The 22196-nt window shown below is 42.2% G+C and overlaps 2 protein-coding genes across 3 annotated transcripts in view; both read right to left on the bottom strand.

The window, feature by feature from the left end:
- Positions 1-22196, bottom strand: part of LOC142257980 (uncharacterized) — a 347977-nt gene that overhangs the window by 7574 nt on the left and 318207 nt on the right. For both annotated transcript variants that reach the window (XM_075330327.1, XM_075330336.1), the window contains exons 3-4: positions 17799-17972; positions 16139-16259 (exon numbers count right to left, since the gene is read on the bottom strand). In XM_075330327.1, coding sequence (XP_075186442.1) covers positions 16139-16259; positions 17799-17972 — 295 coding nt within the window. The remainder of the gene's footprint in view (positions 1-16138; positions 16260-17798; positions 17973-22196) is intronic.
- Positions 1-22196, bottom strand: part of LOC142258008 (uncharacterized) — a 496305-nt gene that overhangs the window by 206114 nt on the left and 267995 nt on the right. The gene's annotated exons all lie outside the window — the stretch shown is intronic.

The raw sequence follows: 22196 nt of genomic DNA, 5'->3' as shown, positions 1-22196 counted from the left end.
CCAGAACACTCTCAGTGAAGTAGGTGTATCTGTCTCTAAGTCAACAGTAAAGAGAAGACTCCATGAAAGTAAATACAAAGGGTTCACATCTAGATGCAAACCATTCATCAATTCCAAAAATAGACAGGCCAGAGTTAAATTTGCTGAAAAACATCTCATGAAGCCAGTTCAGTTCTGGAAAAGTATTCTATGGACAGATGAGACAAAGATCAACCTGTACCAGAATGATGGGAAGAAAAAAGTTTGGAGAAGAAAGGGAACGGCACATGATCCAAGGCACACCACATCCTCTGTAAAACATGGTGGAGGCAACGTGATGGCATGGGCATGCATGGCTTTCAATGGCACTGGGTCACTTGTGTTTATTGATGACATAACAGCAGACAAGAGTAGCCGGATGAATTCTGAAGTGTACCGGGATATACTTTCAGCCCAGATTCAGCCAAATGCCGCAAAGTTGATCGGACGGCGCTTCATAGTACAGATGGACAATGACCCCAAGCATACAGCCAAAGCTACCCAGGAGTTCATGAGTGCAAAAAAGTGGAACATTCTGCAATGGCCAAGTCAATCACCAGATCTTAACCCAATTGAGCATGCATTTCACTTGCTCAAATCCAGACTTAAGACGGAAAGACCCACAAACAAGCAAGACCTGAAGGCTGTGGCTGTAAAGGCCTGGCAAAGCATTAAGAAGGAGGAAACCCAGCGTTTGGTGATGTCCATGGGTTCCAGACTTAAGGCAGTGATTGCCTCCAAAGGATTCGCAACAAAATATTGAAAATAAAATTATTTTGTTTGGGTTTGGTTTATTTGTCCAATTACTTTTGACCTCCTAAAATGTGGAGTGTTTGTAAAGAAATGTGACAATTCCTACAATATCTATCAGATATTTTTGTTCAAACCTTCAAATTAAACGTTACAATCTGCACTTGAATTCTGTTGTGGCATGCAGAGCCCAACTCGCGAAAATTGTGTCACTGTCCAAATATTTCTGGACCTAACTGTATCTGCGTACTCGGGAAAAATTATACGATACGTTTTATGGTGCATTTTTTCCTGATACCGTTGTAAAAAGAAAAAAAAAAAAGCTACCTTGTTGCTGCAAAAATTAAAAAAAAAAATAATAATTTTCACGGTTCAACGTTATCAACTTTCAGTGGAGCCCCTGGGGGTACAAGGGGCTCACTAAACATCTAGATAAATTCCTTGAGGGGTCTAGTTCCAAAATTGGGTAATTTGTGGGGGAGCTCCACTGTTTAGGCACCATAGGGGGGGTCTAAAAACGTGACATGGCGTCCGCTAATGATTCCAACCAATTTTGCTGTCAAATGGTGCCCTTCTCTTCTGAGCCACGCCATGCGCCCAACAATTACTTTCCACCTGTAAAATAGTGAGTTTATGGAGATTTGATTCATAAACTTGAATACATACATTCATCTAATGTGTGTAATTCGCCCATGCCTTTAAGAGAGTCTGTGAGTTGAAATCTCTAACCAAAGTCTTTGACATGGTAGAACCAAGCCATCTGTCATTGTTCATCAAGTTAGCAAGTTAGCTGACAACGGAGTGCTATATTCTAATTGGAATTTGTGCAAAGATCTGAAATTAGCTTTGAGAATCTTCTTACTGTTACACTAAGGTCAAGGGTCAGCGAGCTTCAAAAGGGTTCTATATATTTTACATTCTATGTCAAAGGGGTTTAGTTTTACAAGTCTCCACTGCGCAAGACACTTATTCTGCGAAAATATGAATCACGTGATATGACATAAGCTAGAACTAAAAAAAGATAGTTAGATCTTGTAAGACCATGTAAAGAGATAAGGACAATCAGGGGGTGGGGTTTGAATTATAAAAGAAGACCACACTTCAAAGGGTCAGAGAAGGAGAAGAAGAGGACTCAGAGGTAGAATGGGAGCATTCAACCAGACGATCCAGAGAGGGACGGCTTATCATAACATCACAGCTATGTAAGATAAATGAACTCTTTTTCTCTACTTATCTATCTACCTATCTATTAATTCAAGCCAAGACAGTAACTTTTCTGTAATGACTTTTACTGAATAAATCCATATATGTTTTTGCACCTATTTTGCTCCAATCATTAATATACTGGCTTTGCATATGTCACGTCAAACGTATTTTTTAACACCACCACATGTGAGGTATCTGCGTACTCAGGAGAAATTGCACAATACGTTTTATGGTGCATTTTTTCCTGATACCCTTGTGAAAAAAAAGCTACCTGGTTCAAGTAACGGTTCTGTGGTAAAACAAAAGAAAATTGTATTCATGGCTCAACATTATCGACTTCTGTGGAGCCCGTTGGGGCTCACCAAATATCTAGATAAACTCCTTGAGGGCTCTAGTTTCCAAAATGGGGTCACTTGTGGGGGAGCTCCACTGTTTACGCACCCCAGGGGGTCTCCAAACGTGACATGGTATCCGCTAATGATTCAAACAAATTTTGCTGTCAAATGGTGCTCCTTCTCTTCTGAGCCCCGCCATGTGCCCCAACAATTACTTTCCACCACATATGAGGTATCGTCGTACTCAGGAAAAAATGCACTATAAATTTCATGGTGTATTTTTTCCTGATACCCTTGTGGAAAAAAAAGCTACTCAGTTGAAGCAACAGTATTGTGGTAAAAAAAAAAAAAAAAATATTTTCACAGCTCAACTTTATAAACTTTTGTGAAGCCCCCAGATGTTCAAAGTGCTCACCAAACATCTAGAAAAATTATTTGAGGGCTCTAGTTTCCAAAATGGGGTCACTTGTGGGGGAGCTCCATTGTTTAGGCACCTCAGAGGGTCTTCAAACCCGACATGGTGTCCGCTAATGAGTGCAGCTAATTTTGCGTTCAAAAATTCAAATGGCGCTCCTTGCCTTTCGACTTCTGCCGTGCACCCAAACAATTGATTTTTACCCCATATGGGGTATCAGCGTACTCAGGAGAAAATGCACAATAAATTGTAGGGTGCACTTTCTCTTTTCTCCCTTGTAAAAATGAAAATTTTATGGCTAAAGTAACATTTTTGTGTTAAAAAGTAAAATTTTCATTTTTTCCTTCCACATTGCTTTGGTTCCTGTGAAGCACCTAAAGGGTTAATAAACTTCTTGGATGTGGTTTTGAGCAGTGTGAGAGGTGCAGATTTTAGAATGGGGTCACTTTTGGGTATTTTCTGTCACCTAGGCCTCTCAAAGTCACTTCAAATGTGATGTGGTCCCTAAAAAAATTATTTTGTAAATTATGTTGGAAAAATTAGAAATTGCTGATGAACTTTGACCCCTTCTAACTTCCTAACGAAAAAAAAAAATTTCTTTAGAAAATTGCGCTGATGTAAAGTAGACAAGTGGGAAATGTTGTTATTTCGTAACTATTTTGTGTGACATATCTCTCAGATTAAGGCCCGTTTCACACGTCAGTGAAAAACACAGACGTTTTTCACTGGCATGTAAAACACGCACATGTCCCTGCGTGTGCCGTGAATCTCGGCACACGTGGGTTGTCTAAGTGCAATCCGAGCTCCGTTCTCCGTGGCCCGTGATTGCACTTAGAGATTCACTCACCTGCGCCCGCTCCCGCTGTCCATGGTGCTGATCGCTCCCGCGACGCAGCATCCGGCCGGCGGTGACCCCCGCAGCAGCTGCTTCCGGGTCGGCTGTGTCGCGCATAATGAATATGCGCGACAGTAATCAGCCGGCTTAGAAGCAGCAGGGAGAACGGGCTGCAGAGGACATCGCTGGACGCCGGGTGAGTTAAAATGTTTTTTATTTTAAAAGCACGTTTTTTTCTGGCACGTGTTTCACGGACCACACCACTGCGTGGTCCGTGGAACATCAGTGATGCCAGAAAAAAATGGACATGTCTCCGTGCAGCAATCACGCACACGCGGGTACGCTGCACGGAGACACGTGCAGTGAAAAATCCCTGACGTGTGAGCAGACCCATTCATTATAATGTGTCTGCGTATGTCAGTGATTCTGGTACGTGTAAAAAAAAAGCACAAACGTCCCAGAATCACTGACGTGTGAAAGGGGCCTTATGGGCATAAATTTTCAAAGTTTGAAAATTGCGAAATTTTCAAAATTTTCGCACAATTTCCTAAATTTTCACAAATAAACGCAAAAAATATCGGCCTAAATTTACCACTGACATGAAGTACAATATGTCACGAAAAAACAATCTCAAAATCGCCAGGATCCGTTGAAGCGTTCCAGAGTTATAACCTGTCAAAGTGACACTGGTCAGAATTGCAAAAAATGGCCCGGTCATTAGGGTGTTTTAGTGGCCGGGGGTGAAGGGGTTAATCAGCAATTTTTCACTTTTGCAACAAAATTTACAAAACCAATTTTTTTTTTTTTTAGGGACCACATCACATTTCAAGTGACCTTGAGAGGCCTAGGTGACAGAAAATACCCAAAAGTGACCCCATTCTAAAACTGCGCCCCTCACACTGTGCTCAAAACCACATCCAAGAAGTTTATTAACTCTTTAGGTGCTTCACAGGAACTAAAGAAGGAAAAAATGAACATTTAAATTTTCCCCACAAAAATGTTACTTTAGCCCAAAATTTTGCATTTTCACAAGGATAACAAGAGAAAATGCAGCATACAATTTATTGTGCAATTTCTCCTGAGTACGCTGATACTTCATATATGTCACAGATGCGTCACGGCCGGCTGACAATTCAGTGGCAGCGACTGTTAGAAAATTCCAGAGATTGGCAGCACGTGTTATCATCTGACAGTTCCCGGTTTATGCAGCAGCAGACTTTAGGATCCTGGGAAACTGTCATTTTTTTTCCTCTCAGTTGCCAGCCTCTTAATTCCTTTATAAACCTTACCCTGGGGATATTTGGGTGAGGTTTATAGTTTGTTCCTGACTGAGCTGTTGAAAAGTCATTTTCTGTTTCAGACTCCTGTGGTTGCTGCAGCTCAGATAAGTGTTTGTCTTTTGCTTCCTACCAGGCCTCTAGTGATTGCAGTTCTTTTAGCCCTGTATTGTTCCCTTGTGTGTTCCTTTAGTGATAGTGGTGTTGACAAAGAACTCATACCCTTCATCCTTACTTAGGGCCTATTTGCGAGGGTAAAATAGAGCTCCAGGTATTCCATCTCGGCGACAGGGGTGAAACCTGAAGACCCATCTCTTCCGACAAGCCTACAACCTACCATAACCCATAGTTCAGTACACCACCGCGCAACCAGCTCTGTCCTCACCTATTGTACCCTCACTTATTCCCTGTAGACTGTGAGGGTCCTCTCTCCTCCCGTACCAGTCTGTTTTGTATTGTTAATGATTGTTGTACGTTACATAGTTACAGTGCTGGCCAAATGTATTGACACCCCTGCAATCCTGTCAGATAATACTCAGTTTCTTCTTGAAAATGATTGCAATCACAAATTCTTTGGTATTATATTCATTTAATTTGTCTTCAATGAAAAAAAGGAAAAAAATTGTCATAAAGCCAAATTGGATATAATTCCACACCAAACATAAAAAAGGGGGTGGACAAAAGTATTGGCACTGTTTGAAAAATCATGTGATGCTTCTCTAATTTGTGTAATTAACAGCACCTGTAACTTACCTGTGGCACCTAACAGGTGCTGGCAATAATAAATCACACTTGCAGCAGGTGACATGGATTAAAGTTGACTCAACCTTTGTCCTGTGTCCTTGTGTGCACCACATTGAGCATGGAGAAAAGAAAGAGACCAAAGAACTGTCTGAGGACTTGAGACTCCAAATTGTGAGGAAGCATGAGCAATCTCAAGGCTACAAGTCCATCTCCAAAGACCTGAAAGTTCCTGTGTCTACGGTGCGCAGTGTCATCAAGAAGTGTAAAGCCCATGGCACTGCGGCTAACCTCCCTAGATGTGGATGGAAAAGAAAAATTGATGAGAGATTTCAACGCAAGATTGTGCGGATGGTGGATAAAGAACCTCGACTAATATCCAAACAAGTTGAAGCTGCCCTGCAGTCCGAGGGTACAACAGTGTCAACCCGTACTATCCGTAGGCATCTGAATGAAAAGGGACTGTATGGAAGGATACCCAGGAAGACCCCACTTCTTACCCCGAGACATAAAAAAGCCAGGCTGGAGTTTGCCAAAACTTACCTGTGAAAGCCTAAAACGTTTTGGAAGAATGTTCTCTGGTCAGATGAGTCAAAAGTAGAGCTTTTTGGAAAAAGCCATCAACAGAGTTTACAGGAAAAAAAAGAGGCATTCAAAGAAAAGAACACGGTCCCTACAGTCAAACATGGTGGAGGTTCCCTGATGTTTTGGGGTTGCTTTGCTGCCTCTGGCACTGGACTGCTTGACCGTTTGCATGGCATTATGAAGTCTGAAGACTACCAACAAATTTTGCAGCATAACGTAGGGCCCAGTGTGAGAAAGCTGGGTCTCCCTCAGAGATCATGGGTCTTCCAGCAGGACAATGACCCAAAGCACACTTCAAAAACCACTAGAAAATGGTTTGAAACAAAGCACTGGAGACTACTAAAGTGACTAGCAATGAGTCCAGACCTGAACCCCATAGAGCACCTGTGGAGAGATCTCACAATGGCAGTTTGGAGAAGGCATCCTTCAAATCTCAGGGACCTGGAGCAGTTTACCAAAGAAGAATGGTCTAAAATTCCTGCAGAGCATTGTAAGAAACTCATTGATGGTTAGCGGAAGAGGTTGTTCGCAGTTATTTTGGCTAAAGGTTGTGCAACCAAGTATTAGGCTAAGGGTGCTAATACTTTTGTCTGACCCATTTTTGGAGTTTTGTGTGAAATGATCAATGATTTGATTTTTGTTTCATTCTCTTTTGTGTTTTTCAGTGCAAGCAAAATAAATGAAGATAATACCAAAGAATGTGTGATTGCAATCATTTTCAGGAAGAAACAGTATTATCTGACAGAATTGCAGGGGTGCCAATACTTTTGGCCAGCACTGTACATAGTTACTTAGGTTGAAAAAAAGCCCTCGGTCCATCTAGTTCAACCTTCCTCCACCAGTTCTACATTTGGTCACTAAGTCATTTATAACCAACAATGTTTTGTGTACTGAGGAAATCATCCAGCCCTTTTTTAAAAGCTGTTCTAGTATCTGCCATTACTACCTCTTGTGGTCGCATTCCACAGTCTGACCGCTCTAACTGTAAAGAACCCTTTCCTATTTAGCTGTCGGAATCGCTTTTCTTCCACTCGCAGTGAATGCCCCTGGTCCTTAGTATTGTCTTTGGAAGAAATAAGTCATGTGCCAGTCCTTTATATTGACCACACATGTATTTATACATATAAATGAGATCTCCTCTGAGACGTCTTTTTTCTAAGCTAAACATATCTAACTTTTTCAACCTCTCATCATACGGGCGGCCTCCATTACCCATCATACGGGCGGCCTCCATTACTCATCATACGGGCGGCCTCCATTACTCATCATACGGGCGGCCTCCATTACTCATCATACGGGCGGCCTCCATTACCCATCATACGGGCGGCCTCCATTACCCATCATACGGGCGGCCTCCATTACTCATCATACGGGCGGCCTCCATTACTCATCATACGGGCGGCCTCCATTACTCATCATACGGGCGGCCTCCATTACTCATCATACAGGAGGCCTCCATTCCTTGTAGTAGTCTAGTTGCCCGCCTTTGAACTGACTCTAACTTTTGAATGTCCTTTTTAAAATGTGAAGCCCAAAACTGGATCCCATTTTCCAGATGTGGCCTTACAAGTGATTTATAGAGGGGTAACAATACGTTGGGATCACGGGATCTAATCTCTCTTTTTATACACCCTAGAATCTTGTTTGCTTTAGCATCTGCTGCTTGACATTGATGCTGCTGCTCAGCTTATTTGTAATGAGAATACCCAAGTCCTTCTCCTGTTCTGTAGTCCTGAGTTTACTTCCATTTAACCCCTTCAGCCCCGGGCACTTTCTGTTTTTGCGTTTTTGTTTTTTGCTCCTTTTCTTCCGAGAGCCGTAACTTTTTTATTATTCTGTCAATCTTGCCATATGAGGGCTTGTTTTTTGCGGGACGAGTTGTACTTTTAAATGAAACCATAGGTTTTACCATATATTGTACTGGAAAACAGCAAAAAAATTCCAAGTGTGGAAAAACTGCAAAAAAAGTGTGATCGCACAATAGTTTTTGGGATGTTTTATTCACCGTGTTCACTATATGGTAAAACTGATGTGTGGGTATGATGCCTCAGGTCGGTGCGAGTTTGTAGACACCAAACATGTATAGGTTTACTTGTATCTAAGGGGTTAAAAAAAATTCACAAGTTTGTCCAATAAAAGTGGCGCACGTTTTGCGCCATTTTCCGAAACACGTAGCGTTCTTATTTTTAAGGATCTATGGCTCAGTGATGGCTTATTTTTTGCGTCTCAAGCTGACGTTTATAAAATGGTACTATTTTTGCGCAGATGCTACGTTTTGATCGCCTGTCATTGCATTTTGCGTAAAACTTGCGGCGACCAAAAAACGTAATTTTGGCGTTTGGAATTTTTTTGCCACTACGCCGTTTACCGATCAGATTAATTGATTTTATATTTTGATAGATCGGGCATTTCTGAACGCGGCGATACCAAATATGTGTATATTTATTTATTTTTTAACCCTTTAATTTTCAATGGGGGGAAAGGGGGGTGATTTGAACTTTTAGGTTTTTTGTTTTTTTTTATTTTTTTAAAACTTTTTTTTTTACTTTTTTTTTATTTTACTAGTCCCCCTAGGGGGCTATAGCGATCAGCAATCCGATTGCTGATCGCTATCTGCTGATCACAGCTATACCTCTGTAATCAGCAGATTCAGTCACTTTGGTTTTCCCTCTGCTCTCGGCCGAGGGAAAACGAAAGTGAAACATCGTAGCAGCAGGCGTCATCACATGACCCTGTGCTACGATGGCAACCACCGATAGTCACGTGATAACACACGTGACTTCCGGTGGGGGCGGCGGTAAGTAACAAACATGGCCGCGCGCATTTAAATCTTGCTGCCAGACTTTGGCAGCAACATTTAAGGGGTTAATGGCCGCGGGTGGAAGCGATTCCACCCGCGGCTAGCAGGCACACATGTCAGCTGTTGAAAACAGCTGATATGTGTGCCGATCCACGCCGCCTGCCCGCGGCAGGGGGCGGGGCTTAACGGGACACGATCCTGGACAGATAGATCCGTCCAAGGTCGTGAAGGGGTTAATGTATACGCAGCTATAGGATTACTCCGTCCTAGGTGCATTACTTTACATTTATCAACATTAAATCTCATTTGCCAAGTATCTGCCCATTCTGACATCTTATCCAGATCTTTTTGTAATATTATACTATCAAGGTCAGTTTTTCATATCCTACATAGTTTGGTGTCATCAGCAAAGACTGACACTTCACTATCAATCCCATCCACAAGGTCATTACGTGTTTTTATGTACACCCTTTTCACTTGTAAAGTGCCATGGAATAAATGGCGCTATAATAAATAATAATAACCTATATAGGATCTGTGAGGGCAGTGCGGGTGAGCTGCAGGTTGTTGTCAGGGTTCACCACTTCCCCATTTCCCTAGCTATAATGGCATTCCTTTCCCCTTCCTGTATGTTGTCCTATATGGCCCGTATAGCTTCTATCCCCGGCCATAACAATATGAGGTGAAAATCTAATGTTTGGGTGCACGCAGGGGTCGGAAGGGAAGGAGCGCCATTTAACTTTTGAATTCTAAAACCCCATGAGGTGCCTAAACAGTGGAGCTCCCCCACAAGTAACCCCATTTTGGAAACTAGACCCCCTCAAACAATTTATCTAAATGTTTGTTGTTTGATGAGCACCTTGAACCCCCAGGTGCTTCACAGAATTTTATAATGTTGAGCCGTATTACCATAAAATTTTTATTTTAACCCCAAATCTTTTATTTTCAAAAGCGTCACAGGAGCAAATGCAACATACAATTTATGGTGCAATTTCACCTAAGTACGTATATACCTCATATGTAGTGGAAATCAACTGTTTTCGGTGCACGGCAGGGTTTGTAAGGGAAGGAGCGGCATTTAACTGCAAAATTGTCTGGCGTCGTTAGCAGACGTCATGTTAAGTTTAGAAAGCCCCTGATGTGCCTAAACAGTGTAGTTCCCCCACAAGTGACCCCACTTTGGAAACTAAACTCCTCAAGAAATGTATCTAGATTGTTGGTGAGCATCTTGAATCTCCGGGTGCTTCCGGGTGCTTTCAGTTATGAAAATGAAAAAAAAAAAATATTGTTTTAGCCCAAAAGCTTTCATTTTCACAAGGATCAGGTCACATGACATAATGAGCCATACAATTTGTTGTGCAAATTATTTTCAATGCCCCATATGTGGTTGAAAACTACTTTTGAGGCCTAAAACACACGTCCTTGATAACCACGCACGTGTAATACGGGTCGTTTTACATGTCTGTAATCCGTTTTTTGGTCCGTAAATAACGTACGTGTGGTGGCTGTGTGTCCGGCGTATGGTAACCACGTGTGCGTGTGGAATGGCCGTGTGTGCGTGTGAAACTTAACTGACGTGTGTGTGTTGTCCGTGTGAAATGTCCGTGTGTGATGTTAAAGGTCGTTGATACATGCCGGCTGACAGCAGACAGAGTCGCGCGCTGAGAATGAACTCTGAGACTTCATCCTCATACCGCGGCTCTGTCTGTGTCGCATCCTGATTAGCAGTCACCGGTGAAGGACTCACCGGTGACCGCTAATCACCAGAGTGACTGAATGGAGTACCCCTCTCGCATACTCACCGTTCCCCGATCACCGGCGCGGCGCTGCACGGCTGTTCTCTAAACTCTGGCGGCTTTTCCTCTTTTGAAAAAGCCGGCCGCTCATTAATCAATCTCGTATTCCCTGCTTTCCCCACCCACCGGCAAATATGATTGGTTGCAGTGAGACACGCCCCCACGCTGAGTGACAGGTGTCTCACTACAACCAATCACAGCAGCCGGTGGGCGTGTCTATACTGTGCTGTAAAATAAATAAATAATTTAAAAAAACGGCGTGCGGCCCCCCCCTATTTTAATACCAGCCAGATAAAGCCATACGGCTGCAGGCTGGTATTCTCAGGATGAGGAGCCCCACGTTATGGGGAGTCCCCCAGCCTAACAATATCAGCCAGCAGACGCCCAGAATTGCTGCATACATTAGATGCGACAGTTCTGGGACTGTACCCGACTCTTCCCGATTGGCCCTGGTGCGTTGGCAAATCGGGGTAATAAGGAGTTAATGGCAGCCCATAGCTGCCAATAAGTCCTAGATTAATCATGTCAGGCATCTCCCCGAGATACCTTCCATGATCGCGCTATTCCCTTCATTTGCTGCGTGGAGATGACAGTAGCGGCGGTGTCTTCTGCTGCTCCAGTCACCTTCATGCAGCAGAGCTGGAAGTGACGCAGGACCATCCTGGATTACGCCGGACATGGGGGGCTTTGTCGGGCTGATTAAATTGGTGAACCAGGGAATGTGTTTGTATTTTTTATTTCTAATAAAGATTTTTCAGGTGTGTGTGTTTATTTACTGTAATTTACAGATCAATCATGGAAGGTATCTCCGGGAGACGCCTGACATGATTAATCTAGGACTTATTGGCAGCTATGGGCTGCCATTAACTCCTTATTACCCTGATTTGCCAACGCACCAGGGCAAATCGGGAAGAGCCGGGTACAGTCCCAGAACTGTCGCATATAATGTATGCGGCAATTCTGGGCGGCTGCTGACTGATATTGTTAGGCTGGGGGGCTCCCCATAACGTGGAGCTCCCCATCCTGAGAATACCAGCCTTCAGCCGTATGGCTTTATCTGGCTGGTATTAAAATTGGGGGGACCGCACGTCGTTTTTTTTAATTATTTATTTATTTCTATACTCCATAGTGACACGCCCACCGGCTGCTGTGATTGGGTGCAGTGAGACACCTGTCACTCAGCGTGGGGGCGTGTCTCACTGCAACCAATCGTAGGCGCCGGTGGGTGGGAAAAGCAGGGAATACAAGATTGTTTAATGAGCGGTCGACTTTTTCAAATTAGAAAAAGCCGCCGGAGCAGTGTGAACGCCGTGCAGCGCCGGTGATCGGGGATCAGTGAGTATGAGAGAGGGGGGGACACTTCAGTCACTCGGGGGATTATTGGTCACCGGTGAATCCTTCACAGGTGACCGCTAATCAGTACACGGCACACAGACAGAGCCGCGGCATGACAATGAAGTCGGGTGAAGTTCACCCGAGTTCATTCTCATCCCGCTACTCTGTCTTCCGACATGTAGTAACGACATTTTGCATCACACACGGACATTTCTCACGGACAACATAACCACACATCCGTGCAAGGAACGTTTTATTTGGACTCCCATAGGCTAACATTATGTCCGTGCTCCGTCCCAAAAACGAACATGCTTCCGTGCCAAACGGAGCAAAAAACGTGGGACGCACACGAACACACGGAAGATCAAATAACACGCACGTGTGCCTTTAAACATAAAAAAACATATGTGCACGTTTGGTCGTATCTCCGGTATGTACGGAAACGGACCAAACACGCACGTTTTAAACGGATGTGTTTTGCAGGCCTGAGGCATAGTGCAAAGTGAAGAAAGGAAAGAGCGTCATATTGGAGTGCAGATTTAGTTGGAATGGTTTGCGAGTGCCTAAACAGTGGAAATCTCCCACAAGTAACCCCATTTTGGAAACTAGACCCTCAAGGAATTTATCTAGATGGTTGGTGAACACTTGGAACCCAAAGGGCATCACAAAATTTTATAACGTTGAGCCATGAAAAAATAAAATTTTTAAACCACAAAAATGTTGCTTCAACCCCAGATTTTTGAAATTAACTAGGGTAACAGGAGATAATGAACCATACAACTTGTTGTGCAATTTCTTCCAAGTACGTTGATACCCATATGTGGTCATAAGTACTTTTGAGGAGCAGTACAAAGTGAAGAAAGGAAGAAGCGCCATACTGGAATGCAGATTTAGTTATAATGGCTTGCAGGTGCCATGCTACGTTGGCAGAGCCTCTGAGGTGTTAGAACAGCAGAAACCCCCCACAAGTAACCCCATTTTGCAATCTGCACCCCTCAAATAATTTATCAAGGGGTGCAGCGAGCATATTGACACCAGAGATGTGTCACAATATTTTATACTATTGGGCGGTTAAAAAAAATAATTACATTTTTACCATTAAAATGTTTTAACCCCAGATTTACAATTTTCACAGGGGAAATTGGCTAAAAAAAATAAATAAAAAAAAAAAAAGCGGCCACATAGAGTGTTACACAATTTCTCCTGAATTTGGTAATACCACACTTGACTGTATTGTTTGGCCGCATCACAGGACTCGGAGGGGAAGGAGTGCAATTTGATTTTTGGAGCATATATTTTCCAAGAATAGTTTATAGATTCCATTTTCAGAGTCCTTAAGTGCCAAAACAGAAGAAACCCCCTTAAGTGACCAACGTTTGAAAATTACACCTCTCTAGGAATTCATTTATGGGTCTAACGACAAATTAGTCACTGGAAAATACCCATGAAGATAAACAGTGAATGTTGCAGAATCAAAAATTGCAATAAGCCCTTGACGTGTCCAGTACATTGTAGTGCCCGTAGATTGTGCCCCAGTAGAGATGAGCAAACCTCCTGTGGCTTGGCTCGCCGAGCCAGGGGTGCGCTCGCGAACCTTTATTGAACTTTTCCGAATCTCATTGGATTCAATGGGAGGCCAAATGTAAGATTCCAAAACAGCACAAACATTTGCTGTTATGTTTTCCAGCACCACTGTTTTGACATAGCCATTAGCTTCCTAGGCTATTGACAGAAGAAATATAGAGGTGGATGAGAGACAGGTGTAGGGCTGGTGCTCCCATACCACTGCCAGTACAGACAAGACATAAGACCTATGTAGTAGTCTGGAAAAGTAAAAAATCCTTCCAGGGACACAGCAGTACAATAACATCAGTTGCCCCCTCTACATGCTACAGTGACCGGTCTAGCCCTCTTGGTCACAGAATCCTGGCACTACCCACCAGACATAGGTTTCACCCCCATTTTGTAGTGTGGACAGAAAAAAATCCTTCCAGGCACACAGTAGACAATACCATTAACCCCTTCAGCCCCCAGCCTATTTTGACCCTAAAGACCAGGCCATTTTTTGCAATTTTGAACAGTGTCACTTTATGAGGTTATAGCTCTGGAACGCTTCAACGGATCCCAGTGAATTGTTTTTTCGTGACATATTGGGCTTCATGTTAGTGGTAAATTTAAGACAATATTTTTGTGTTTATTTGTGAAAAAAAATCTGAAATTTGGCGAAAATTTTGAAAATTATGCAGTTTTCATAGTTTGAATTTTTATGCTCTTAAACCAGCGAGACATATGACACAAAATAATTAATAAATAACATTTCCCACATGTCTACATGACACAAAACACCAAAAAGTGACACCATTCCAAAAACAGCACCCCTCAGGCTACTCAAAACCACATTCAAGAAGATTATTAACCCTTCAGGTGCTTCACAGGAACTAAAGCAATGTGGAAGGAAAAAATTAACATTTTACTTTTTGCAAAAAAAAAAAAGTTAATTTAGCCTCAAATATTGCAATTTCTTCTGAGCACGCAGGTACCTCATATGTGGTGGAAATCAATTGTTTGGGCGCACAGCAGGTCTTGGAAGGGAAGGAGTGTCATTTGAATTTTTGAAAGCAAAATTGTCTGGAAGGTGAGATTGGGGATAGCTACCTTACAGGATGGATCTAGGAAGCAGGATCACAGCAGATGCAGGAGGGTGAGAGGTGGGAGATAGCGGGCATGGGGGCAGCGGCTGATGGGGAGGGCGGGTAGCGAATGGAGGGGGGCAGTGGCTGATGAGGGAGAGCAGTGGCGGATGGAGATGGGGCAGCAGATGGAGGAGGGCGGCGGCGCATCAGAAGCAGAAGCGGTGGCGGATCGAAGGCAGGGTCAGCGACTGCCGCTGTGGCGGCGGCAGCAGCTAATCAGGGGCAGCAGCGGAGGGCTGATCAGGGTCAGCGGTGGATCAGGGGCACTTACCTAATGGCACTTGCAGGGATCACTCTCCTCAGCTTCCACGGATGGAGTGAAACTGATGGGAGTGGTCACCTATAAGTCACCGGCCCCAGATCCACGGTGATTGGAGAGATCGGTCACAAGGCTGATCTCTCCAATCAGAGCTGGGGGGAGGGTGTAACAAAGGTCACCCATCTCCAGCCAATGATCAGTGCTATAGAAGCACTGATCAGGACTGGATTACAATGTTTCAGCCATTTTCATTAGCTGAAACATTACAATGCCTGTGATTGTCTCACTGTCACAAATCAGAAAATCACAGGCACCGTAGGTCAGGGATGGAGACGCCACCCCTCAGGAGGTGAAGCAGAGGTCCCCTCCTTCTAGTATACGCTGGAAAATTCCAGCGATCGCCATTACCGGGACCACAGTGCCGCGATTTCACCATGACGGATATATCCGTCATGACTCTTTAAGTACCAGGGCACCATTACTGATATATCCGTCAAAGGTCGTGAAGGGGTTAATTGCCCACCTCCCCATAGGGCTTGAAAACACCAGGGAGTTACTGTCTATGCAACACAGGCTGTGGGCCGTTTTTGGGGGTTTTTTTTTTTTTTTTTTTAAAATAGTGAAAACACCTTGGAGAGTGTTGTGGGGAGAGGCCAGAGGGGATCGATGCGATGATCAGTCGAGGGAGAGGGGAGAGGACATGACGGGAGATCTGCTATAAAGTGACGAGACTCAAATCATTTTCAGCTGGACAGATGTGCTGTGTAAACTTTCATTTTAATTTTCTTTCATTTGTAAAGTTTTGTTGTTTTATGGTTTCTTTTATGAAAATCAGAATGTGACACCAATGTATACAGAGGATGGATCCGCACTGCGGAATAATATTGTGCCATTAAGTGCGATAAAATGTATATTATTGTTTACTCTGTACCGACTGTTTTATGTTCAATTAAAAGGATCTGATTAAAAAAAAAATAAATAAATTCCACAATCAGAAAATTAAACATTCTTGTATCTAATGATCGTAAAATACAACGACGCGTCAGAGACGTCATCACATCAACCGGAGCCAACAAGAAGCCGCGCCCCTCACCTGATGTCACCGACCGCTGCTCCTCCATCATCACCTCCTCGTACCGCTCCTTGTGTCCTTCCAGAAACTCCCACTCCTCCATGGAGAGAAAGACAGCGACGTCCTGACACCTTATAGGAACCTGACAACAACGACACCGACATCACCCAGAATCCTCCAGTGCTTCCTGTATAATGTCCCAGCAGTCACCTCCCCCCTCATCACCCAGAATCCTCCAGTGCCTCCTGTATAATGTCCCAGCAGTCACCTCTCCTCTCATCACCCAGAATCCTCCAGTGCCTCCTGTATAATGTCCCAGCAGTCACCTCTCCCCTCATCACCCAGAATCCTCCAGTACTTCCTGTATAATGTCCCAGCAGTCACCTCTCCCCTCATCACCCAGAATCCTCCAGTGCTCCCTGTATAATGTCCCAGCAGTCACCTCTCCCCTCATCACCCAGAATCCTCCAGTGCTTCCTGTATAATGTCCCAGCAGTCACCTCTCCCCTCATCACCCAGAATCCTCCAGTGCCTCCTGTATAATGTCCCAGCAGTCACCTCTCCCCTCATCACCCAGAATCCTCCAGTGCTTCCTGTATAATGTCCCAGCAGTCACCTCTCCCCTCATCCCCCAGAATCCTCCAGTGCTTCCTGTATAATGTCCCAGCAGTCACCTCTCCCCTCATCACCCAGAATCCTCCAGTGCTTCCTGTATAATGTCCCAGCAGTCACCTCTCCCCTCATCACCCAGAATCCTCCAGTGCTTCCTGTATAATGTCCCAGCAGTCACCTCTCCGCTCATCACCCAGAATCCTCCAGTGCTTCCTGTATAATGTCCCAGCAGTCACCTCTCCCCTCATCACCCAGAATCCTCCAGTGCTTCATGTATCATGTAGTAATGGGCAGTCTGGCTCTTTTTGGTGATCCGGTTCCCATGGCTCCGCCCACCAAAAAGAGCCGGCTCATTCAGTTTGTTCTTGGCTCCCTTTTAAATATGTGTTCACCCCGGGTGAACACATTTAAGATTATACTAACGCCGATGAACCCCCGCCCACCCGCGGTGAAACCCCGCCCACTTAAGAGGAACCAATTAGATTGTTGAGCATGCAGAGTTTAACAGCTGGTGGGTGGGGTTTCAGCAGCAAAAAGAGCCGTTTAGAGATTTTAGTGGCTCTCACTGGTGATCTGCCTCCTGTCGGTCACAGCAGAGAGCAGGATCTTTGTGTCGGATCGTTTGCGACCAAGACATCACTAGTATCATGTCCCAGCAGTCACCTCTCCGGTCATCACCCAGAATCCTCCAGTGCTTCCTGTATAATGTCCCAGCAGTCACCTCTCCCCTAGTCACCCAGAATCCTCCAGTGCTTCCTGTATAATATCCCAGCAGTCACCTCTCCCCTAGTCACCCAGAATCCTCCAGTGCTTCCTGTATAATGTCCCAGCAGTCACCTCTCCCCTAGTCACCCAGAATCCTCCAGTGCTTCCTGTATAATATCCCAGCAGTCACCTCTACGCTCATCACCCAGAATCCTCCAGTGCTTCCTGTATAATGTCCCAGCAGTCACCTCTCCGGTCATCATCCAGAATCCTCCAGTGCTTCCTGTATAATGTCCCAGCAGTCACCTCTACGCTCATCACCCAGAATCCTCCAGTGCTTCCTGTATAATATCCCAGCAGTCACCTCTCCGGTCAGCAGCTCAATCATCTTGTTGCTGAGCTCTAGGATCTTCTTCTTGCTCCTCTCATGTATCGGGGGAGGGGCTGTGATGGGGCTCTGGCTCCGCCCTCCTGACTCCTGGAGATGGATGAGGGGAGTCACACAGTCCCCTGGTGTCTTCCTCACTATTGTGTAATTCTGTGGATGGAGACAAGTGGCAAAAAAATAAATCCCAGATATATAATGAAATATTGGTGAAAATCGGGACATACTAAAAAGAATGATGAAAAGGAATAAATAAAAAGAATGAAGATAATAACTTTTTTAACATGGAATGAACATTATATATAAGCATTATAGGTGTGGAATGATCAGGAAATATCTGTAGATAATAGGAGAATGAACACATATGCCATATAACCAGGGGTATATTATGTTACCTGAGCATTATAGGTGTGGAATGATCATGAAATATATGTAGATAATAGGAGAATGAATGCATATGGCATATAACCAGGTGTATATTATGTTACCTGAGCATTATAGGTGTGGAATGATCATGAAATATATGTAGATAATAGGAGAATGAACACATATGCCATATAACCAGGGGTATATTATGTTACCTGAGCATTATAGGTGTGGAATGATCATGAAATATATGTAGATAATAGGAGAATGAATGCATATGGCATATAACCAGGTGTATATTATGTTACCTGAGCATTATAGGTGTGGAATGATCATGAAATATATGTAGATAATAGGAGAATGAACACATATGCCATATAACCAGGGGTATATTATGTTACCTGAGCATTATAGGTGTGGAATGATCATGAAATATATGTAGATAATAGGAGAATGAATGCATATGCCATATAACCAGGGGTATATTATGTTACCTGAGCATTATAGGTGTGGAATGATCATGAAATATCTGTAGATAATAGGAGAATGAATGCATATGGCATATAACCAGGTGTATATTATGTTACCTGAGCATTATAGGTGTGGAATGATCATGAAATATATGTAGATAATAGGAGAATGAATGCATATGGCATATAACCAGGTGTATATTATGTTACCTGAGCATTATAGGTGTGGAATGATCATGAAATATATGTAGATAATAGGAGAATGAACGCATATGCCATATAACCAGGTGTATATTATGTTACCTGAGCATTATAGGTGTGGAATGACCATGAAATATCTGTAGATAATAGGAAAATGAATGCATATGCCATATAACCAGGTGTATATTATGTTACCTGAGCATTATAGGTGTGGAATGATCATGAAATATCTATAGATAATAGGAGAATGAACGCATATGGCATATAACCAGGTGTATATTATGTTACCTGAGCATTATAGGTGTGGAATGATCATGAAATATCTGTAGATAATACGAGAATGAATGCATATGGCATATAACCAGGTGTATATTATGTTATCTGAGCATTATAGGTGTGGAATGATCATGAAATATCTATAGATAATAGGAGAATGAACGCATATGGCATATAACCAGGTGTATATTATGTTACCTGAGCATTATAGGTGTGGAATGACCATGAAATATCTGTAGATAATAGGAAAATGAATGCATATGCCATATAACCAGGTGTATATTATGTTACCTGAGCATTATAGGTGTGGAATGAACATGAAATATCTGTAGATAATACGAGAATGAATGCATATGGCATATAACCAGGTGTATATTATGTTACCTGAGCATTATAGGTGTGGAATGATCATGAAATATCTGTAGATAATACGAGAATGAATGCATATGGCATATAACCAGGTGTATATTATGTTACCTGAGCATTATAGGTGTGGAATGATCATGAAATATCTGTAGATAATAGGAGAATGAACGCATATGGCATATAACCAGGTGTATATTATGTTACCTGAGCATTATAGGTGTGGAATGATCATGAAATATATGTAGATAATAGGAGAATGAACGCATATGCCATATAACCAGGTGTATATTATGTTACCTGAGCATTATAGGTGTGGAATGATCATGAAATATCTGTAGATAATACGAGAATGAATGCATATGGCATATAACCAGGTGTATATTATGTTACCTGAGCATTATAGGTGTGGAATGATTATGAAATATCTGTAGATAATAGGAAAATGAACACATATGGCATATAACCAGGTGTATATTATGTTACCTGAGCATTATAGGTGTGGAATGATCATGAAATATATGTAGATAATAGGAGAATGAACGCATATGCCATATAACCAGGTGTATATTATGTTACCTGAGCATTATAGGTGTGGAATGATCATGAAATATCTGTAGATAATAGGAGAATGAACGCATATGGCATATAACCAGGTGTATATTATGTTACCTGAGCATTATAGGTGTGGAATGATCATGAAATATATGTAGATAATAGGAGAATGAACGCATATGCCATATAACCAGGTGTATATTATGTTACCTGAGCATTATAGGTGTGGAATGATCATGAAATATCTATAGATAATAGGAGAATGAATGCATATGGCATATAACCAGGTGTATATTATGTTACCTGAGCATTATAGGTGTGGAATGATCATGAAATATCTGTAGATAATACGAGAATGAATGCATATGGCATATAACCAGGTGTATATTATGTTATCTGAGCATTATAGGTGTGGAATGATCATGAAATATCTATAGATAATAGGAGAATGAACGCATATGGCATATAACCAGGTGTATATTATGTTACCTGAGCATTATAGGTGTGGAATGAACATGAAATATCTGTAGATAATAGGAGAATGAACGCATATGGCATATAACCAGGTGTATATTATGTTACCTGAGCATTATAGGTGTGGAATGAACATGAAATATCTATAGATAATAGGAGAATGAACGCATATGGCATATAACCAGGTGTATATTATGTTACCTGAGCATTATAGGTGTGGAATGAACATGAAATATATGTAGATAATAGGAGAATGAACGCATATGCCATATAACCAGGTGTATATTATGTTACCTGAGCATTATAGGTGTGGAATGACCATGAAATATCTGTAGATAATAGGAAAATGAATGCATATGCCATATAACCAGGTGTATATTATGTTACCTGAGCATTATAGGTGTGGAATGATCATGAAATATCTATAGATAATAGGAGAATGAACGCATATGGCATATAACCAGGTGTATATTATGTTACCTGAGCATTATAGGTGTGGAATGATCATGAAATATCTGTAGATAATACGAGAATGAATGCATATGGCATATAACCAGGTGTATATTATGTTATCTGAGCATTATAGGTGTGGAATGATCATGAAATATCTATAGATAATAGGAGAATGAACGCATATGGCATATAACCAGGTGTATATTATGTTACCTGAGCATTATAGGTGTGGAATGAACATGAAATATCTGTAGATAATAGGAGAATGAACGCATATGGCATATAACCAGGTGTATATTATGTTACCTGAGCATTATAGGTGTGGAATGAACATGAAATATCTATAGATAATAGGAGAATGAACGCATATGGCATATAACCAGGTGTATATTATGTTACCTGAGCATTATAGGTGTGGAATGAACATGAAATATCTGTAGATAATAGGAGAATGAATGCATATGCCATATAACCAGGTGTATATTACGTTACCTGAGCATTATAGGTGTGGAATGATCATGAAATATCTGTAGATAATAGGAGAATGAATGCATATGGCATATAACCAGGTGTATATTATGTTACCTGAGCATTATAGGTGTGGAATGATCATGAAATATCTGTAGATAATAGGAGAATGAACGCATATGGCATATAACCAGGTATATATTACGTTACCTGAGCATTATAGGTGTGGAATGATCATGAAATATATGTAGATAATAGGAGAATGAACGCATATGCCATATAACCAGGTGTATATTATGTTACCTGAGCATTATAGGTGTGGAATGATCATGAAATATATGTAGATAATAGGAGAATGAACGCATATGGCATATAACCAGGTGTATATTATGTTACCTGAGCATTATAGGTGTGGAATGATCATGAAATATATGTAGATAATAATAGAATGAACGCATATGCCATATAACCAAGTGTATATTATGTTACCTGAGCATTATAGGTGTGGAATGATCATGAAATATATGTAGATAATAGGAGAATGAACGCATATGGCATATAACCAGGTGTATATTATGTTACCTGAGCATTATAGGTGGGGAATGATCATAAAATATATGTAGATAATAGGAAAATGAATGCATATGCCATATAACCAGGTGTATATTACGTTACCTGAGCATTATAGGTGTGGAATGATCATGAAATATCTATAGATAATAAGAGAATGAACACATATGGCATATAACCA

The sequence above is a fragment of the Anomaloglossus baeobatrachus genome, chromosome 1, assembly GCF_048569485.1.
Source record: "Anomaloglossus baeobatrachus isolate aAnoBae1 chromosome 1, aAnoBae1.hap1, whole genome shotgun sequence".
In the NCBI taxonomy this organism is placed as follows: domain Eukaryota; kingdom Metazoa; phylum Chordata; class Amphibia; order Anura; family Aromobatidae; genus Anomaloglossus; species Anomaloglossus baeobatrachus.
The sequence above is the reverse complement of the archived record's forward strand: the minus strand, read 5'-3'. Positions and strand labels throughout refer to the sequence as shown.